General features: G+C 43.7%; 2 protein-coding genes across 5 annotated transcripts in view; one reads left to right on the top strand and one right to left on the bottom strand.

The window, feature by feature from the left end:
* Positions 1-18495, top strand: part of LOC144484297 (NACHT, LRR and PYD domains-containing protein 3-like) — a 54518-nt gene extending 36023 nt beyond the window's left edge. For 3 of the 4 annotated variants that reach the window (XM_078202828.1, XM_078202830.1, XM_078202829.1), the window contains exons 4-6: positions 342-513; positions 603-668; positions 15784-17806. In XM_078202828.1, the coding sequence (XP_078058954.1) occupies positions 342-513; positions 603-668; positions 15784-17525 (1980 nt within the window). In that variant the 3' untranslated portion in view covers positions 17526-17806. Of the gene's footprint in view, positions 1-341; positions 514-602; positions 669-15783 lie in introns of all 4 variants that reach the window. The other variant, XM_078202827.1, reaches the window with a different exon arrangement.
* Positions 4053-7013, bottom strand: LOC144484290 (uncharacterized). The gene is made up of 3 exons (XM_078202818.1): positions 6907-7013; positions 5515-6259; positions 4053-4409 (listed from the first exon to the last, which is right to left on the bottom strand). The coding sequence occupies exons 1-3, from the start codon at positions 7011-7013 to the stop codon at positions 4053-4055; spliced, it is 1209 nt and encodes a 402-aa protein (XP_078058944.1).
* Positions 18496-19544: the final 1049 nt, after the last annotated feature.

Genomic DNA, 19544 nt, shown 5'->3' with positions numbered 1-19544 from the left:
AAAAGTGGATCCTATAGTCTAACAGTAATCTGATGTCATGTTGGGCACGGAAGTTCAGATGAAATTAATCCCATTGAAATTATTGCTGGTTCTCTGGGATTTCTCACTCTCTTTGAAAATTATTTAAAATTAAAAATTTGGTTTATTCATATGTCGTTTAAATTAAGGACGGAATCAAAATGTGATCTTTATTCAGTGTTAAGAAGGGATCAGGACCCAGTCCAGGGACTGCCTCCTGTCCTCAAAACACCTGGGAAATCCCTGAACAGATCCTTTCCTTCTCATTCCCAGTGCTTACCTTTCACTCTGTTTTCCAATACGCTCCTTATTATTCTTTACAGAAAGTAAAGGAAATCGCAGACAGTGGGAACCTCGCGGACTGTTCCAAACTTCTCCTAAATCTGGTGATAGAGAAAGGCCCTCGGGCTCTCAGGGTGATGTGGGAATCCTTTGTGGAAATGCACCGTGGGTTACCAAAGTTGGAGAAAATACTGAAAGAATTACCGACACTTGGTACAGTAAAATCGCGCAGTGAATTAACCATTGCAGATTGTTCTGATATTGCACATAGCTGATTTCATGATTGTAATTCCTTTAATCAGGTCCTGATGCATTTGTTTACATGAACATCCCACAAGGTTTATCGGAAGTACCCAGTAACCTAAAAGGTAAGTGATGACAGTGAAGATTGCAAACTAATTATTTCACTTCTAAGAGTCTGAATAATTAGTTGTCAGAATTTGGGAATCAGAAAATCGAAGTCTCGGAATCAGGGTTAAATATTGTTTGAATTTGTCGTCCATCCTCATCTGTTCTGCACAGGTTCAAGTTTGCAATTCATACGACCATACACATTAGGAGCAAATGTTGACCCCTCGGTTCCTCTAAACTGCTCCACCATTGATCAAGAAGGCAAATGGGATGTTGGCCTATATCGCAAGGGTAATGGAATATAAAAGCAGAGATGTCTTGCTGGTTCTGTACAGGGCATTGGTGCGGCCGCAGCTGGAATACTGTGTGCAGTATTGGCCCCTTATTTGCGGAAGGATATATTGGCCTTGGAGGGAGTGCAGAGAAGGTTCACCAGGTTGATACCAGAGATGAGGGGTGTTGATTGTGAGGAGAGACTGAGCAGATTGGGTTTGTATTCGTTGGAATTTAGAAGGCTGAGGGGGGATCTTATAGAGACCTGTAAGATAATGAAGGGGCTGGATAGGGTAGAGATGGAGAGATTCTTTCCACTTAGAAAGGAAACTAGAACGAGAGGGCACAGCCTCAAAATAAAGGGGAGTCAGTTTAGGACAGAGTTGAGGAGGAACTTCTTCTCTCAGAGGGTGGTGAATCTCTGGAATTCTCTGCCCACTGAAGTGGTGGAGGCTACCTCGTTAAATATGTTTAAATCACGGATAGATGGATTCCTGATCGGTAAGGGAATTAGGGGTTATGGGGAGCAGGTGGGTAAGTGGAACTGATCCACTTCAGATCAGCCATGATCTTATTGAATGGCGGGGCAGGCTCGAGGGGCTAGATGGCCTACTCCTGCTCCTATTTCTTATGTTCTTATGAACAAGTCCATGGCTGATCGCATCACAACCTTCACATTGCATTCCTGTTTTTCCCAATCATCTTTCGTCTGTTGTCCTTTATATTTTTTCACTGAAGCAACTCTAAATGACCAGAACCTCATTTTCTTGTTCTGTGTATTTTCCACCATAGTCCACAAATACTTCGAATGCCTGAACTTCACTGAACCGCTGCCAAGTTTGTTTTTTCAAGTTTATTCTTTAAATAGTTCAAATCCTCTGTTAACTAATCCATTTAGGGGGATTAGCGGGGGTAAATATGTGGAATTACGGGAAAGTGCTTGGGTGGGATGTTCTGTTGGAGAGTCGGTACAGACTCGATGGACCTGGTGGCTTCCTTCCCCACTACCAAGGCTCGCCTTGTTAAGATGCTCGTAATGTCTCTGTTTTGCAACTCATAAACACCCTTCAACTTGTTCTGAAAGCCAAGTATCGAGAGCTCGGCGTGCCTTTGTGAGGGTGACCATCAAAGCTAATGAGTGCTGCTTATTGTGTTGCTGTTCTAAATTATGAATTACCTTTTTGCATTTGATCACTTTAATTTATTCTTCTTCCTTTTGGAACAAGTAAATGATATGATGCGGCCCCTTAAATGTTCCTTTACACTGTTTCATCGGGTCAGGGACAGTATTAAGTTATAGACAACGTTGTAATTATTTTCTCATCATCATTTAAGAAAGATGCATTCAAATGCCATCTCTTTGCAGTAGATTTTTGACCCAGGTCACAAGTCTATGGACTTATGATCAGAGAGAGTTATAGCGAGAATGTCACTGTCAATGATTCTATGAGACTCTGACTCAATTGTAAATAAACAGTCAATGCGAGAGTGACAGCAGTGAGTTTTGGAGTAAAATATAAAGTCTCTGTTACTCGGGTGCAGAAGCTTCCATATGTCCAGCAGCCCAGATTCAGTAACACGATTGCTCAGTGATTTGCTTATATTGGAGCACGGGTTTGATGATGCTGAGAGCCAGTCTCCCATTTGGGACAGAACACAATTCGAATCTCACCCAATAAGGACAATCCTGTACTTTTAGCTGAGATAAGGTTGAAGAATATTTTCATTAATTGGGGATCATTCTCATTTGGGGCACATGAATGAATGTTCCGTGCCTTCTCCGTTATGCAATACGAATTTGCCTTCATTGTCCGTATGTTGTGAGTGGACACAAATCTTCACCAGTCTGTTAAATAAGATTGTTAAACCCCTTATTCCCCTGATGGGTGAGAGGAAAAGAAGACCTGGTTTTCCCAAGATCTGCCCAGCTACTATGTTCTTTATCTGACAAATGTGTTTCCTTTAAAAATGCAATTTTGCAGCTTTGATGTTTCAGCTGAGAGAGCATTTTTCCCTGAAGAGGTTTATATCAGGTTTACATTCTAGCTAATTACCTTGAACACATCCATAATAATCTGCATTTAATTGATCTGACCGGAGTATCAGCTGGGCAAGTAGCCTGGTATCAGAGAAGAAAGCATTGAGAGAGGGGGAAGGAGAAAAAGAAAGAAAAATGTACTGCCAATACAATGGCTTTTACATGGTTCCCTTGGGATTACTGTGAGATAAAAACTATATACATAAAAAGTTTAACTGCAAATTTGATCCATTTCCAAGTGCTGAAAACCAAATGTGCTTAAACCAACAAAAGTGGCTCGCTATTCAACCCATTAAATGTCTACTTGAGTCTCATAACTATAATTCTCCAGAGCAGATGTTCCGACTCTGAGGCCTACAGCTCCATTGGTGATAAGCCACATGAGTTAACTCTCCCATCTAAACAAGCGCAGCCGTGTCCATGGATACGGTCAGCTGAGACTGCTCCACCCCGCCCATCAAAGTGTTCATATCCCCACCCGTTATGTGAACTGGCTAAAACTTTCTGAACATCACTGAATAAAGCAAAGTGCATATAAAAAATAAATCTCAGCCACTTGGAAAATAATATCAGCAAATAACATGCGATGCGGTTGGTGCAAGGATCGCTCCAGCTGCTTACCCTCCAATCGGCTCGCACTGATGCCCAGATGTTGCAAACCCTCTGCAGCCTCCAATGCAGATGAAAAGGTTTTGCTTGCATCCTTGAGGTGGACTCTCAGCCTCACCGGTTAATGTTTTGAAACCTTATGCTTTTCTCCCTAAACTGCTTTTTAATAGCTGTATATTCACATGTTTACCACTCCAGATGTGGTGAGTCGTCGTTATCGAGCATGAATCGCCTTCCTTTCAATTGGAGATTTTTCTCACCTCAAACCTTGGTGAGAATATACTCTTGTGTCCGGAATCTGAGCGATTTTACCACCGGTTATCTCAGGGTGCATTAGTATTCAACGGCTTTTGCTGCAACGATCTATGAACCCGCTCTAGTTGTAGTAGAACATCGACTGGCAGTTTCTGTAGCTCATTGAAAGAGCTTTTACCAAATGGATAATGTCCCCGCCTTCTGAGTTTTCTGGCACCCCATAAATTCACAGGGGATTCTGTCTCCTGAATTTTTCGAGGTACTCACATCTTTCCTCTAACTGCCTATTTCGATAGAGTAAATGAAAGAGTAGCTTGTCGTTGCTTATGTTGTTATCCTCAAACTTTCTAATTCTGTTCTCAGACTCCAGTAACTGCTTTGAAAACCCGCTGACAGTTTGTTCCAGTTCTGAGATTGAATTAATGTTTTTCTCAAGGACCTCATTTACGGAATTTCTGAATGTTCTCAGTTCAGGAAAGTGCTCAGACCAGACCTTTCCATACCTGACTTTTCTCAGATCAATCAGCATGGGGTTCAGCGCAGACTTCTCAATACCGCATGTGGTGCTCAGGCAGCCCTGATGCTGCCATGCGGAGAGGGGTGGCGAATTCTCACTTTGTTTCAATCTTCCTTAAACACTTTGCATTCTTCTCTCTTCTGTCTCATAGTTTGGCTCTTGTGTCTAAATCTATAAGTGGTAATTGTTTGGAGGTTATTTAATAACTGGATGGTGATGGATCTTTGTTCGGCTTGAACAGAGAAATACGCAGTCGGCAGCGATTCATTTCTCCAGCTCCGTCTTGTGTCCAATTTCCCCACTTTTTGAAGAACTTGGCTGTCAGACAACCCTTGCAATTTTAAATGTTTCGCTGGACTTTCAATAATTTCACCTTTCCTTTCCCCGACAAGTCACTCTCATTCCAAATTATCTGCCAATTCAGTTAACTAAGTCTTAGTTACTTTCTGTAAACCCATCAGTGTTACACCTTCCATTTTCAGGAACGTCTGAGCAATTTATAAACAGGATTTTGCATTCCAACTGTGGTACAATAAACACCAAAATAATTTCACCGTTCAGCATCCAGTAACTGGCCTTCCACGTGTGAAAATTTCCACTGAATTTTTACTAAGAATCCAACTACCCTTTCTCAACGTTTTGAAATTCCAGGCAGGTCCCCACTTCTGTAACAATTCCAGTCGATGTTATAACGGGATGGGATGATCCCAGAATTAAACTCTGGCTCAAAGGATTGCAACTTTTAACAAGAAAAAAAAATAAACGTGGACTAACAGAGTCACAGAACCACTACTTAGTTTTAGCAACAAGAAAGGAACATTTATGAAACAATGAAAAATGGATTACAATAAAATACACCTTTACCCCTCCTTTAGGCCACCCAATATACACACGTTCTAAGAATAACACGAATGACAATGTACAATTGCAGGAAGCTATGATGGTCTCATCAGCACACACGATACCGTTTGCTATTTCTCCTCCGAATCCGCTCAGATGCTTGTCATTTGAGTTTCCAAACTCCACTCCCAAAAAAAATGCTTCATGTCTTTCATTATATCTCACATCGACTTTGTCGCACAAATCGTCGCCTGCAAACACCCTCTCTATCACACACACCCTCTCTATCACACACACCCACTCTATCACACACATCCTCTCTATCACACACATCCCCACTGGCGCACGCACCCCCACTGGCGCACGCACCCCCACTGGCGCACGCACCCCCACTGGCGCACCCACCCCCACTGGCGCACGCACCCCCACTGGCGCACCCACCCCCACTGGCGCACCCACCCCCACTGGCGCACCCACCCCCACTGGCGCACCCACCCCCACTGGCGCACCCACCCCCACTGGCGCACCCACCCCCACTGGCGCACCCACCCCCACTGGCGCACCCACCCCCACTGGCGCACCCACCCCCACTGGCGCACCCACCCCCACTGGCGCACCCACCCCCACTGGCGCACCCACCCCCACTGGCGCACCCACCCCCACTGGCGCACCCACCCCCACTGGCGCACCCACCCCCACTGGCGCACCCACCCCCACTGGCGCACCCACCCCCACTGGCGCACCCACCCCCACTGGCGCACCCACCCCCACTGGCGCACCCACCCCCACTGGCGCACCCACCCCCACTGGCGCACCCACCCCCACTGGCGCACCCACCCCCACTGGCGCACGCACCCCCACTGGCGCACGCACCCCCACTGGCGCACGCACCCCCACTGGCGCACGCACCCCCACTGGCGCACGCACCCCCACTGGCGCACGCACCCCCACTGGCGCACGCACCCCCACTGGCGCACGCACCCCCACTGGCGCACGCACCCCCACTGGCGCACGCACCCCCACTGGCGCACGCACCCCCACTGGCGCACCCACCCCCACTGGCGCACGCACCCCCACTGGCGCACGCACCCCCACTGGCGCACACCCCCCCCCCCACTGGCGCACACCCCCCCCCCACTGGCGCACACCCCCCCCCCACTGGCGCACACCCCCCCCCCCCCACTGGCGCACACCCCCCCCCCACTGGCGCACACCCCCCCCCCCACTGGCGCACACGTTCTCCCTGGCACGCACGTACCTCCCTCCGGCACGCGCGCACTTCCCCTCCGGCGCGCGGGCCCTCCCTCTGGCGCGCGGGCCCTCCCTCTGGCGTGCGGGCCCTCCCTCCTGCACGCATACATTCTTCTGTTGATTCCTTCACAATCTCCATCACTTTCTCTCACACTCTCTCACTCCATAACTCATTCACTCACTCTCTCGATCACATCCTCCATCTCTCACACATTCACACACTTTCAAACTCTCTCACTCACTCTTTCACACTTTCCCTCACACCTTCATCACCTCTCTCACAGATTATCTCTCTCTCTCAAACTTACTTTCTCATGTTCATTCTCTCACACCGTATTTCATACTATGTTTCTCACCACTTCTAATTCACACCCACACATTCTGCTCACTCACTCTCGCTCGCACACTCTCTCTCATTAAGGTAATAAGGATCCACTTGTCCCGTAAAATGCTCTTGTCTTGCCGCTATTACCCAATTATAGATTCTGACGGCCTCTGTTTATTGCTTGTGTTCCTTAACTGCAGCATTTCTCCTGTTTGTGCAAAGTTGACCTTTTTCCCATCATGCTCTGCAGACATTTCGCTGTTAGTCCCCCTTTGAGCATTAGCGAATTGGAGCACAATTGAGCCTCATCAAACCTCACTCTTGTCATGCAGCTTTAATAGAAACACATTCCAAGCATTTCATTTAATGAGACAAACAAGGACAGCAATTCAATTATTGCTTCATTTTACACTTCTCGTACCAATTCAAACATAAACAGTTGCAACTCATTAAATCTTCACTCTACTTGAACTAACTGAACATCAACTTTCAATTGAACTTTAACTCTTAAACTGCACTTTAACTGAACATCAACTTTAACTATTTAACTGAAAATAGATACTACCCAGTTGAGGAGAGCATTAAATATCCTCGATGTAGAATCTATTTTCCCCTTCTCTGAAGCATCCTTCAGGGTACAAGTCTACTTGCGATGGTCGGTCTCTTTGAGTTATTGCTGCCAAACAAAGGACTCACATGGCTTTTTATCCACAATTCTTCACTCGCCTCCGGAAGATTATCTGTCATCCAGCTAATTGTGTAACCAGAAACCGATCGCATGGCTCGAACATCCACTGAAATTACTTTTGAAAGACGCCTTTACGCTTAGTTCATTTTATATATCCCATACATAGCAGCTATATAAATCAGAGACGCAGTGTTTCTGTTAATGGAAACAACTTCCCTTATCTGGGCCAATACAGGAATTTCAGAACACAGCTCCCAGACCACAGTCTCTTTCCGACAGGCACCTGGTTTTAATCTATGTTGAATAAAAATCCCAGCATGCTTCTCTCCCAGCGAGAATACCCTTTTTACAGTCACTGTTGCCATTATTCTTGTTAAGTCATTTTTGTAGCCGTTCTTTCTCCGTCCACACCCTGTTTAAGCAGATACTCAAATCCATGTCATGTTACATTCGAAGTATATCTATCAGTAGTTCGGGCTTTCTTATGTACAATTCTGTTTCTAACTTATTTTCCACTTCATCTCTCCGGAATTCAAATGATCAAAGTATGCATTTGTTACTTTAGCGTCGAAACTACAACTATAATTGCAACATGCAAAGTAATTCTTATCCATAGTTGTATTTGTACTTTCGCACCCAATTCCAAAATTCATCTCAACAGTTGGTTCCGTTTGTTGCTGCAATCAGTTGCCTGGTTTTCCCTCTTTGTTGAATGATTTGGGCAATAGTTTGGTGAATTGTATTTGTTTCTTGATCCATTGCCAGACTTTATGTAAAATTGTAATGTTAGTTTCACACTTATCATCGTAATTGCCCAAAGTACTGTTTGATTCTTCAGTGACATTATTAATGTTTTCTTCCAGTTTATCTCTGTCGAGCAGCTTGAGGTGGCCTCAGCATGATGGGATCTGGGCTTTAAAGCAAAGGATGGTGTTAGCAATGGGAAAAACTCTCACAGCCATATTCCTATTCTTTCAATTAGGTGGTAATACAATATTCCCCGTTTCCCTTATAAGGAACTTGGACACTGTCAATATCGAGGGTTCGGGTTTCCATTGTACAATTCAGATGTTTGTCTGTTTTAAATCCACACAAGGCTTTTACGCTGGGATATACAAGATCATACATCATAGAATCCTACAGTGCAGAAGGAGGCCATTCGGCCCATCGAGTGCACCAACCTCAATCCCACCCAGGTCCTATCCCCATATCCCCATGCACTTACACTAGTTATGCACCCTGACACTAATTGGCAATTTAGCAAGGCTAATCCACTTCACCCACACATTTGGACTGTGAAAGGAAACCGGAGCACCCAGAGGAAACTCACGCAGACACAGGGAGAATGTGCAAACTCCACACACACAGTGACCCAAGCCGGGAATCGAACCCGGATCCCTAGTGCTGTGAGGCAGCAGTGCTAACGTGCTGCCCATCATAAGATCATGAGAACATCAGACCGTAAGAAAAACATACAGACATAGGTTGTTCAGCTCCTTGGGCCTGCTCAGCCATTCAATAGAATCATCTGATCTGACATTCCTCATGTCTACTTCCCCGCCATTTGCCATAACCCTTGATTCCCTTGCTGAGCAAAAATATGTTTCTCAGCCTTAAAAATACGCAATAATTCTTCCGCCGCAGCTCTCTGTGGAAAAGAGTCCCAAAGACTCACAACCCTGTGGGAGAAGAGTCTTTAATTGGCGTCCCTTTATTCGAAGTCTATGCATTCTTGTCCCAGAGTCTCCCATGACTGGAAACATTCCCTCAGCATTTAGCCTGACAAGCCCCTTAAGAATCCTGTCTGTCTCAATGAAATGAGTTCTCATTCTTCTAAATTCCAATGAGTAGAGTCCCAACCTGCTTAACGTTTCTTCATAAGACAATTCCTCCGTAAGTTCTGTGAAATGCCGTCAATGAAATAATATATTCCTTAAATAAGGGGACCAAAAATGCTCACAGTACTCCAGATGTGGTCTCACCAACACTTGCAACACGACTTCCCTACTCGTTCTCCAACACCATTGAAATAATGGCCAACATTCCAGTAGATTTCCTGATTACCTGCTGCACCTATGTGCCAGATGTCTGTGCTTCGTGCTCACGTACCACCAAGGTACTTTGTCTTGTGACTTACTGCAGTTTTTCTCCATTGAAATAATACGCTTTTCTTTTGTTCTCCCTTCCAAAATGAACGACTTGGATGGGATAGAGTGAAAGTTGGCCAATTGGATAGGTAACCGGCTATCTGATAGAAGACAGAGGGTGGTGGTGGATGGAAAATTTTCGGACTGGAGGCAGGTTGCTAGCGGAGTGCCACAGGGATCAGTGCTTCGTCCTCTGCTATTTGTGATTTTTATTAATGACTTAGAGGAAGGGGCTGAAGGGTGGATCAGTAAATTTGCTGATGACACCAAGATTGGTGGAGTCGTGGATGAGGTGGAGGGCTGTTGTAGGCTGCAAAGAGACATAGATAGGATGCAAAGCTGGGCTGAAACATGGCAAATGGAGTTCAACCCTGATAAATGTGAGGTGATTCATTTTGGTAGGACAAATTTAAATGTGGATTACAGGGTCAAAGGTAGGGTTCTGAAGACTGTGGAGGAACAGAGAGATCTTGGGGTCCATATCCACAGATCTCTGAAGGTTGCCACTCAAGTGGATAGAGCTGTGAAGAAGGCCTATAGTGTGTTAGCTTTTATTAACAGGGGGTTGGAGTTTAAGAGCCATGGGGTTTTGCTGCAACTGTAGAGGACCTTGGTGAGACCACATTTGGAATATTGTGTGCAGTTCTGGTCACCTCACTATAAGAAGGATGTGGAAGCGCTGGAAAGAGTGCAAAGGAGATTTACCAGGATGCTGCCTGGTCTGGAGGGTAGGTCTCATGAGGAAAGGTTGACAGAGCTCGGGCTGTTCTTTCTGGAGCGGAGGAGGTTGAGGGGAGACTTAATAGAGGTTTATAAAATGATGAAGGGGATAGATAGAGTGAATGTTCAAAGACTATTTCCTCGGGTGGATGGAGCTATTACAAGGGGGCATAACTATAGGGTTCATGGTGGGAGATATAGGAAGGATGTCCGAGGTAGGTTCTTTACGCAGAGAGTGGTTGGGGTGTGGAATGGACTGCCTGCAGTGATAGTGGAGTCAGGCACATTAGGAACATTCAAGCGGTTATTGGATAGGCACATGGAGCACACCAGGATGATAGGGAGTTGGATAGCTTGATCTTGATTTCAGATAAAGCTCGGTACAACATCGTGGGCCGAAGGGCCTGTTCTGTGCTGTACTGTTCTATGTTCTATGTTCTGACTTCACATTTTCTCAAATTATGCACCATTTGCCAACTTTTTGCCCACTTACTTAGCTTACAATAAAATATTTATAGGTTATTTGAATCCATCTTGCAACTTGCCTTTCCACCTATTTTTGTATTGTCTAAATTTGGCTACAAAACATTAATTTCCTTCATCCAAGTCATTATTATACTTTGTAAACATTTGCAGTCCCGCACTGATCCCTGTGTAAACCCACTGTTTATAGGTCACCAACCTGAAAAGGAACCCTTTATGCCACTCGCGGTTTCCGGCCCATTAGCCAGTCCTCGATCCATGCCAATACACTGCCTCAAACATCATGGGCTCATATCTAATATCTTGAACTTTTTTGACTTACCTTGTAAAACGCCTTCTGGAAGTCCTAATACAACACATCTACTGCTTCCCCTCTCTCCACTCTGGTTGAGAGTTCCTCGAAAAAGTCTAATAAATTAGTCAGACATATTTCCCTTTCATGAAGCCATGGTGATGCTGTTTAATTAGATTATAATTTTACAAATCTGCTGCTATTGCTTCCATAATAATTGATTCCAATCTTTTTCCACAATAGATGTTAGGCTATTCGGCCGATAGCTACCTGCTTTTTGCCTCCATCCCTTTTTGAATAGGGGTGGCACATTGGCATGTGGGGACGGAGCAAGCAATTATCTTGTCTCTTTGATAGAATTCTGCTAATGTGGTACCCACCAGCTTTCCCTTCTACTGTCCTTAACTATTTTTCCTTTAGTTCGTGAATAGCGTGATTGGCACAAACTCTGTATTTTATTCTTCTTTTAAGGTTTTGAATTCCATTCCATAACTGCAGACAATTAAATGATGGAAAAATCTCATCATCTGTTGCAACTTCATTGTCATTCCCAATATTTAACTTTATCTTCCTATCTGCAGATCACCTCATTCCTGAACACATAACAGCCCTAAAGTGTTATTGTAAAATTACTTTACAGTCATTAATTTCTAATATATTAGCATTTAATTAAGTATAAATTCAGCAACATATTTTTCATGCCTCTGTATACGTTAGCTGAGTTTACATTAACATTACTCCGCATGCACAACACACAAAACACTTCATATTACCTTTAGAAATTGAGGCCAAGATTCAAATTGACCAGAAGCTGAGAATATGTTTAACTCATCACTTTTCGAACAACTAAAAGGTCTTGAAACTCAAAAGAAAACATATAGACTAAATCATATTACTCTTTGTTCCTTAAAAACAATTTTTAAAAATGCTTATTAGCCTCTTAAACAGTATGTAACTTCTTAAATACGAGTTGCTAATATTCATACAATCAATTTATTTAAACAGTTAAATATCCAGGGATGGCAGTTTTAAGAGAAGGGTTAAATTATCAGATACAGCAGTGCCCGAGTTGAAATGGAAGTTAAGTGAATTTAATCACAAATACTTTAATTCAAAGGGTAACAAATTAGTTTAAATGAGTTCAGCTTTTCTACAAAACGACAAAGCTTTTACATCCCCAATTATCATTATGTTGTGATAAACAATCTTGAAGTCTTGAAGCTGCTCGACTTCCTTCTTGTCTTGTGCTTCATGAGCTATATATTTGAAAAAAACACAAAATATACATTTGGCTTGGAGCCAAGTTAGTTAATTCAGTCCAGATATATCTGTCCATTTGAGAAAAACTGAAAGCTAAAATCTGCTCTCAATAAAAAACCGCAATCCGTATATGAGATGTGCAATAAATTTAAACAGAGAATTGTTAAGTTTTTGCTAGTTGGAAATGAAAAAAGAACAAAAGTTTTCAAAAGTAGTTACATCATCACTGCCCGTTTAAAAAAAATACAAATAAGTTATCAGCAACCGTGCCCAGGATTAAGGAATTTCAAAGTTTTGCCTGGTTATAAATTTCATTTTTCATTCTGCTCATGACCCACATTTGATTATAAACTGTTTATTGAAACTTTTATTACAAAATCGCAATTAAGGTAAACAAAACATTAAAGCTACCAAGACAGCAAAGAAAAATCCATACCAGTGTTTTATTAGACACACAGACTCATCGAGCATGGATGCCTCACATTCACATATCCTCTGCACAGCATTAAACTTTGCTTTCATTCATTGTTAACAATTTATAACTGAAAATAGAATATTAAAATAAAATAAGGGAATAGGTTCAGACAGGAGTCATCATTCTTCTTTCTACAAAAACTGTAATTATCCTCCAAGCTAAAGGTAAATGCTGAAGAAATTATAAACAATGCCTTTCTGGTTTAATAGTCAATCTCTCTAAGCCATAGATAGTCTTTGAAGTTAAACCAAAGTGTAAATAATTATATTTATTGTCCCATCATCACCACTCACCCGCCAAAACAAAGCAGGTGCTTCAAGAACTCCTGTATCATTTTATCACAATTATCTTCTCCTGACTCAACCTATTTCAACATATAACTGCATGCATTTACCAAGAAACTTGAAACCAGCTAATGGAACCAAATCACAGAGGGTTAACCAGCACAATTCAATGCCACAGACAGGAGGCACAGATTCGCTGGCAAGAAAAATCACACGGACCTGTCACACAACACAGAAACTTACTCAAACACAAGTTTCCTTATCAAAGCGTATTGTGTTTTAAATGTGCATTCAGAATGCTGTGATTCAAAGCCTTTTCCCAGATTGTTAGTTAGCTTAGCCATTCAGGCGTGATCTGTTTTATCTATAACCTGAGCCTCCCACCAATTTACACCACAGCAGTGGATCAGTATGAACCTACCCTTGCATTTGCCTCTTGCCAATTTGTTTACAACATTTCCAGGTGCTGTGTGGGGACATCGTTCCTTCCCCTCCCAGTTCTGTAACATCGCGCAATCACTTGCTCACTTATTTGTTTTGGTGCAAATGGCCCCTTGGGTTTCTTTGCGGTCTATGTGAGGGTCGTGATCATGGGTGCAAGTGGACCTGATGGTTTCACCAAATGCACACCATATCTCCGTCCCTGTCGCTGTCTTCATCCAGCTCTATGTTCCCAAATGTGCAAAACAACCCATCATAGGCGATAGCAGGGAATTCAATAATTCAATTTATCACTGATTCCATCCAGCCCATGGTTCTCAAAACTGCACATCACACCATTTGAGCTGAGAATAGAGACGTCAATTTATCACTCTCTATGTCAGCCTCTATCTCCTTCTGACACGTTGTGTTGTTAGACAGTTTTTGATTGTGTTCTCTGTTTCACTTCACAGTTGCCTCGAATTTACTATATTTCTGCACGATCTCCCCAAATTCTTGTTAGCTGCATTCCTCTCTATCACAGCTCTCTATCTCATTATCGTCCTTCTCACAGTGTGTATGAAAGTGACTCACCCGTGACACTTGCATATCATTATATTGTTCAACTTCTAAGGCCACATGTCAGTTTCAAGTTTTGCTTCGCTAACCTTGTTTTAACCTTGCATTTTCCAGCTGCTCCCCCTATGCTGCCTCACAGGCGAGGGACACGGGTTCTTTTCCTGGTTTGGGTTACTGTCTATGTGGAGTATGCACGTTCTCCCTGCGCCTGCATGGTTTTCCTCCGGGTGCTCCGTTTCTCTCCCACAGCCCGAAAGACGTGCTGTTCGGTTCCTTGACTTCAGGAAGGCAGCTCATCGCCACTATCGCAAAGGCAATCGGCGACGGACAATATATGCTCCCCTAGCCAGTGACATCTGGATCCAGTAAATGATTAAAAAAAACCTCTCCAATGGACCCTCTCGCACATACTCTCTTGCACAATTTCTGTCACAATACACTCTCTCTCGCACACATACACGCTGTCCCACATACACAGTTATACACATGTTCTCACATACACATTCTCATACTCACTGTCACTCGCGCACACACTCTCACACTCTATCCCTCACAGAGACTCACACACACGCACTCATACACACATTCTCAGACTCATCGTCACTCAGTCACACACAGATTCTCTGTCACATAATCTCTCGCATGGTCTTCCTCTCACATATTTCTCACATACTCTCACAATCTCTTTCTTATGTACACCCACAACACCCTCATTCTTCCTCTCACACGCACTCTCTTCCATACACGCTGTGTGTTTCTCAAACACACATCGATAACTCTGTTTTGCGCTCACATTTTCTCTCTTTATCTTATATCGACATTCTCACTCTCACCTACTCAGTCTCACAATATTATCCTCTCGCCTTTCCTCACGCACACTATCTCCCTCTTCATCGCTTCCTCTGTCATTCTCCCTAACACAGTCTCACAACCTTTATCCCTCAACCTTTCCTCTGTTATTATCGCATTCTGTTTAACACCCACAGTCTCAGGGAATTTTTCACTCTCATGTTCCCTCCCACACGCTCTCTGTCAGTTGTTCTCATTCTCTGTCACTCTCACATAATCTCACACACTCTCTTGCACACACTCTGCTTCTCTCTTTCTCCATCTCTCTCTCTCTCTCTCTCTGTGCACTCACTCACACATATATTTGCACACAAACACCCCACTCACGTACAATAATTGTTCCTCAGGATTCTCGCCCTTTCTCTGCCCTGACCTGAACTCTGATATTCGCTGTCGTGATACGAGCTCTGTAAGATTCAAATTGAAATAGAAAAGTGGGGTTTTCAACACTTTGCTGCTTGTCCAATCACAGCCTCCTTTCTCCCCATATTTTCTTTATTTGTGGTCTAATTCTGTTGCAGGACAAATGACATAAAAAGAGAAAATTGCGGAAAAACTCTGCAGATCTGCAGAGGCAGAAAGGGAGACCGGTGTTTGGATCAGATTTGACTTCTGCAGAGCTGAGCTGTCCAGCCATATTTATTAGGCTGAATACAAACAGTTCAGTGGCTGAATTTGGCCCATGGGCCATTAGTTGTCAAAGCCAGTTGTACAAAAATCTATGTTGGAACTGAACTAATGCCTGCAATATTTAATGGATTGGTCAATTTTACCGGGATGTTTGTAAAATGCCAATAGAACTAACTTTCTCTCCATTCTTATTGAAGATCTCCAACAGAAACACAAGGAGACACTCCGGGTACAAACTGAAACACTGAGAGTGAACACTATCCTCATAAAGGAGAAGGTTAAGATTTTCCAGCTGGTTGATCGATACGCTGAGCTAACGGTTATTTCTACTGTTCGAGATCGGACACTTGTCGAACATGAACTGCTGGCAAGAGGCCGAGACCATGAAGAGTGGAGAGAGAAACATCTCCGGAAAGAACTGGAAAAAATCCGAACTGATCAATTGTTCCAGAGCAGCTTTTCCCAGAGAAAATTCAAATCTGGGAGTTCAGCAGCAGTGAGCGGAGTGCCGGGAATTGGAAAAACAACAATGGTACAAAAGATTGTTTATGACTGGGCCACTGGGAAAATATACCCACACTTTCAATTTGTTTTCAATTTTAAATTCCGGGATTTGAACACTATTAACAGTAGAATAAATCTAAGGAATCTGATATTGGATCAGTATCCCTACTTTGGGAATATTCTGCGAGAGCTCTGGAAGAACCCAGAGGGATTGCTGTTTATATTCGATGGTTTGGATGAATTCAAGGACAGTATTGATTTTGCCGACAATCGGAGAAATACAGAACCTCAGTACATGTGCACAGATCCCGAATGCTGGTGTGAAGTGTCTGACATTGTGTACAGTTTAATACAGCACAAGCTGCTCCCAGGATGTTCAGTGCTAGTGACCAGCCGCCCCACTGCATTACATTTATTGGAAAAGGCTGACATCAGTGTCTGGGCTGAAATCCTGGGATTTGTTGGTGATGAACGGAAGGGATATTTCAACAAGTTTTTTGAAGATCAGACGGTGGCAGCAGCCGTTTTCAAACACGTGGAGGAGAACGAGATCCTGTACACCATGTGTTACAACCCTTCCTACTGCTGGATCCTCGGTCTGTCACTGGGTCCCTTCTTTACACAAAGAGACAGGAAACAGCAGCAAGTTCCCAAGACCATCACCCAACTATATTCCTACTATATTTACAACATTCTGAAAAACCATGGCCGAGAGATTGAAAACCTCCGTGATGTGTTACTGAGGCTTGGTGAGATGGCCTTCACAGGAATCTCCAAGAAGAAGATTGTGTTTAGAGATGGCGATTTGATCAAGTACAATCTACAACCTTCCCAGTTCCTGTCTGGATTCCTGGTGGAACTTTTGGAGAAAGATGAATCTGCCCAGAGTGTGGTTTACACATTCCCACACCTCACCATCCAAGAGTTTGCAGCTGCACTCTCACAATTCCTGACTCCAGATCCCGGGGAGATCGGGAAACTCCTCAGTGAAGCCCACAGCAAGGAAGATGGGCGATTTGAGATATTTCTCCGTTTTGTTGCTGGTCTGTCCTCCCCACAGTCAGCTCGACCCCTGGTGGAGTTTCTGGGTCCATTTCTTCATCAAACAACCTGCCGAGTGATTGACTGGGTGAAGGAGAAGGTTGAAGGGCAGATTGGAGACACACAGACTGAAACTGGGAAGAGGAAGCTCCTGAACACATTCCACTACCTGTTTGAGTCTCGGAATAAAGCACTGGCTCGGAACACAGTGGGATCTGCTGAAACACTTTCATTTAGGGAACTGCGACTGACCCCGATTGACTGTGCGGTCCTGTCTCATGTCATTGGACTCTGTGATACAATAAAACACCTCGATCTAGAGGAATGCTTCATTCAGTGTGAAGGGCTCCAGCGGCTGGGACCCGTTCTGCACAAGTGTCAGGAGTTGAGGTAACTGTTTGGTCTCATAGCGGATATTTTCATTGTTGAGAAGCCATTTCCCTTGTTCGAATAAAACAGAGGCATGTTCATTCGAGGACGTCAAGAGAGAAACAATGTCCAATGGTCACAAAGTGTGGGAGAATGGCACAAAGTAATAATGCTCATTTGAGAGCAGATGCAGATATGATGGGCCGATTGGCCTCCTTCTGAACCTGTAATAAATCCAGATTCTCTGATAAAACTACATCGTTTCAAGAAGGCAGATTCTCGTGGAATAGGCGTGGATAATAAATGTTGGCATAACCAGCGATGCCCACGTTCCTTGAATGAATAAAAACATTATTGGGATGAATTTTAAATGATTAGAGCTGTAAAGGCCTCCCTCCAAAATTTGAAAAAGGATCATTCCCTCTCCCAACAGAAACCATCTGATTCTGTACGATGCGATACAGAAATTAGTTTCTCTTGTTCGGTGCAGCTTACAGTTTGTGTTTAATTATGATCAGGATTATTTTCCTGCGCTCTCCCTGTGTTATGTATTACAGTCGGTGTGTGTTATATTGGGACAATGTCCCTTTATAAGTCACGTGATCACTGGTGACATCATCAGTTCGGGTTGCTTTCTGAATGCCTGCGTTGCGCTGCCTCTACTGGCAGCCTCTGTGAACTCCGTCTTGCTTCTTGGATTAACTGGTTGTAACTGAAACTCAGAGCTTCTATCATTCATTGTGGGCCTCTGAATAGAAGCAACCATTTCTTTAAACCTCTATAAACTCTTACAACGTCGTAAACCTTAAATTAAAATGTAGGGACAGTTTAAATTGAAACCAAAAACCCGCAAGCGGGCAGCTTTGTTTAACATGAAGTGAAATTAAAGTTTTGGCCCTTTCTGAGCTCACAAGCACAGAAACACAAATTAAACTTAAACTCATGAATTACTGTGTAATGCCCACAAACACAAACTATTATATAACAGTAAGCCCAAGATGCTGTTTTCTTTATTAATTGCTACCTACACTTGTCCTGCCAACGACAATGATCGATGCACATATGTGTTCAGTCCCTCTGATCCTGCAATCCGTTAACCATTCTACCGATTATTTTATATTGCTTCCTCATGTGCATGTTTCCTGAAAGTATCACCTCACCCGTCTCTGCATTGAACTTAATCTGCCACCTATCTGTACACTCCACCATAGTCTGTTTTTCAGTCCCAAGCTCTTCTCACAGTTTACAATGCCTCAAACTGTTCTGTGATCAACAAACTTTGAAATTTTCCTCGAGACTGCAAACCATAGAAACCCTACAGTGCAGGAAGAGGCCATTCGGCCCATCGAGTCTGCACCGACCACAATCCCACCCAGGCCCTACCCCCATATCCCTACATGTTTTACCCTCTAATCCCTGTAACCTACACATCTCAGGACACTAAGGAGCAATTTTAGCATGGCCAATCAACCTAACCCACACATCTTTAGACTGGGAGGAAACCAGAGCACCCGGAGGAAACCCAAGCAGACACGAGGAGAATGTGCAAACTCCACACAGACAGTGACCCAAGCCGGGAATCGAACCCAGGTCCCTGGAGCTGTGAAGCAGCAGTGCCAACCACTGTGCTACCGTGCCGCCCAAACACCCAGATCATTCACATATATCAGGGAAAAGCAAGGATCCCAATACCAACTGTGAGGGTTCTCCATTACCGACATCCTCCAGCCTTAAAAATATCCATTACTCTTTGTTCATCCAATTTTGTATCCATGTTGCTACTTTCCCATTTATTTTATGAGCTTATGCCACAAGTCTGTTGTGTCACTGCATCAGATGATTTTTGAATATCCATGTACACCACATCAACAGCAGAACCATCACTGACCCTTTCTGTTGCTTCCTCCAGTTCACAGCAATATAAAGCCAGTCGAAAACGGCATTTTTTTTACCAACCAATGAATTTAGTTTCCTCTGTGTCGCTATTAGATTCACCATTTCCCTTTTGAACTCAGCGTGGGCCGGCTCAGAGTAGCTGAATGAT

The sequence above is a fragment of the Mustelus asterias genome, unplaced genomic scaffold (genome assembly GCF_964213995.1).
Source record: "Mustelus asterias unplaced genomic scaffold, sMusAst1.hap1.1 HAP1_SCAFFOLD_98, whole genome shotgun sequence".
Lineage (NCBI taxonomy): Eukaryota > Metazoa > Chordata > Chondrichthyes > Carcharhiniformes > Triakidae > Mustelus > Mustelus asterias.
This window is presented reverse-complemented; position numbering and strand designations above follow the sequence as displayed.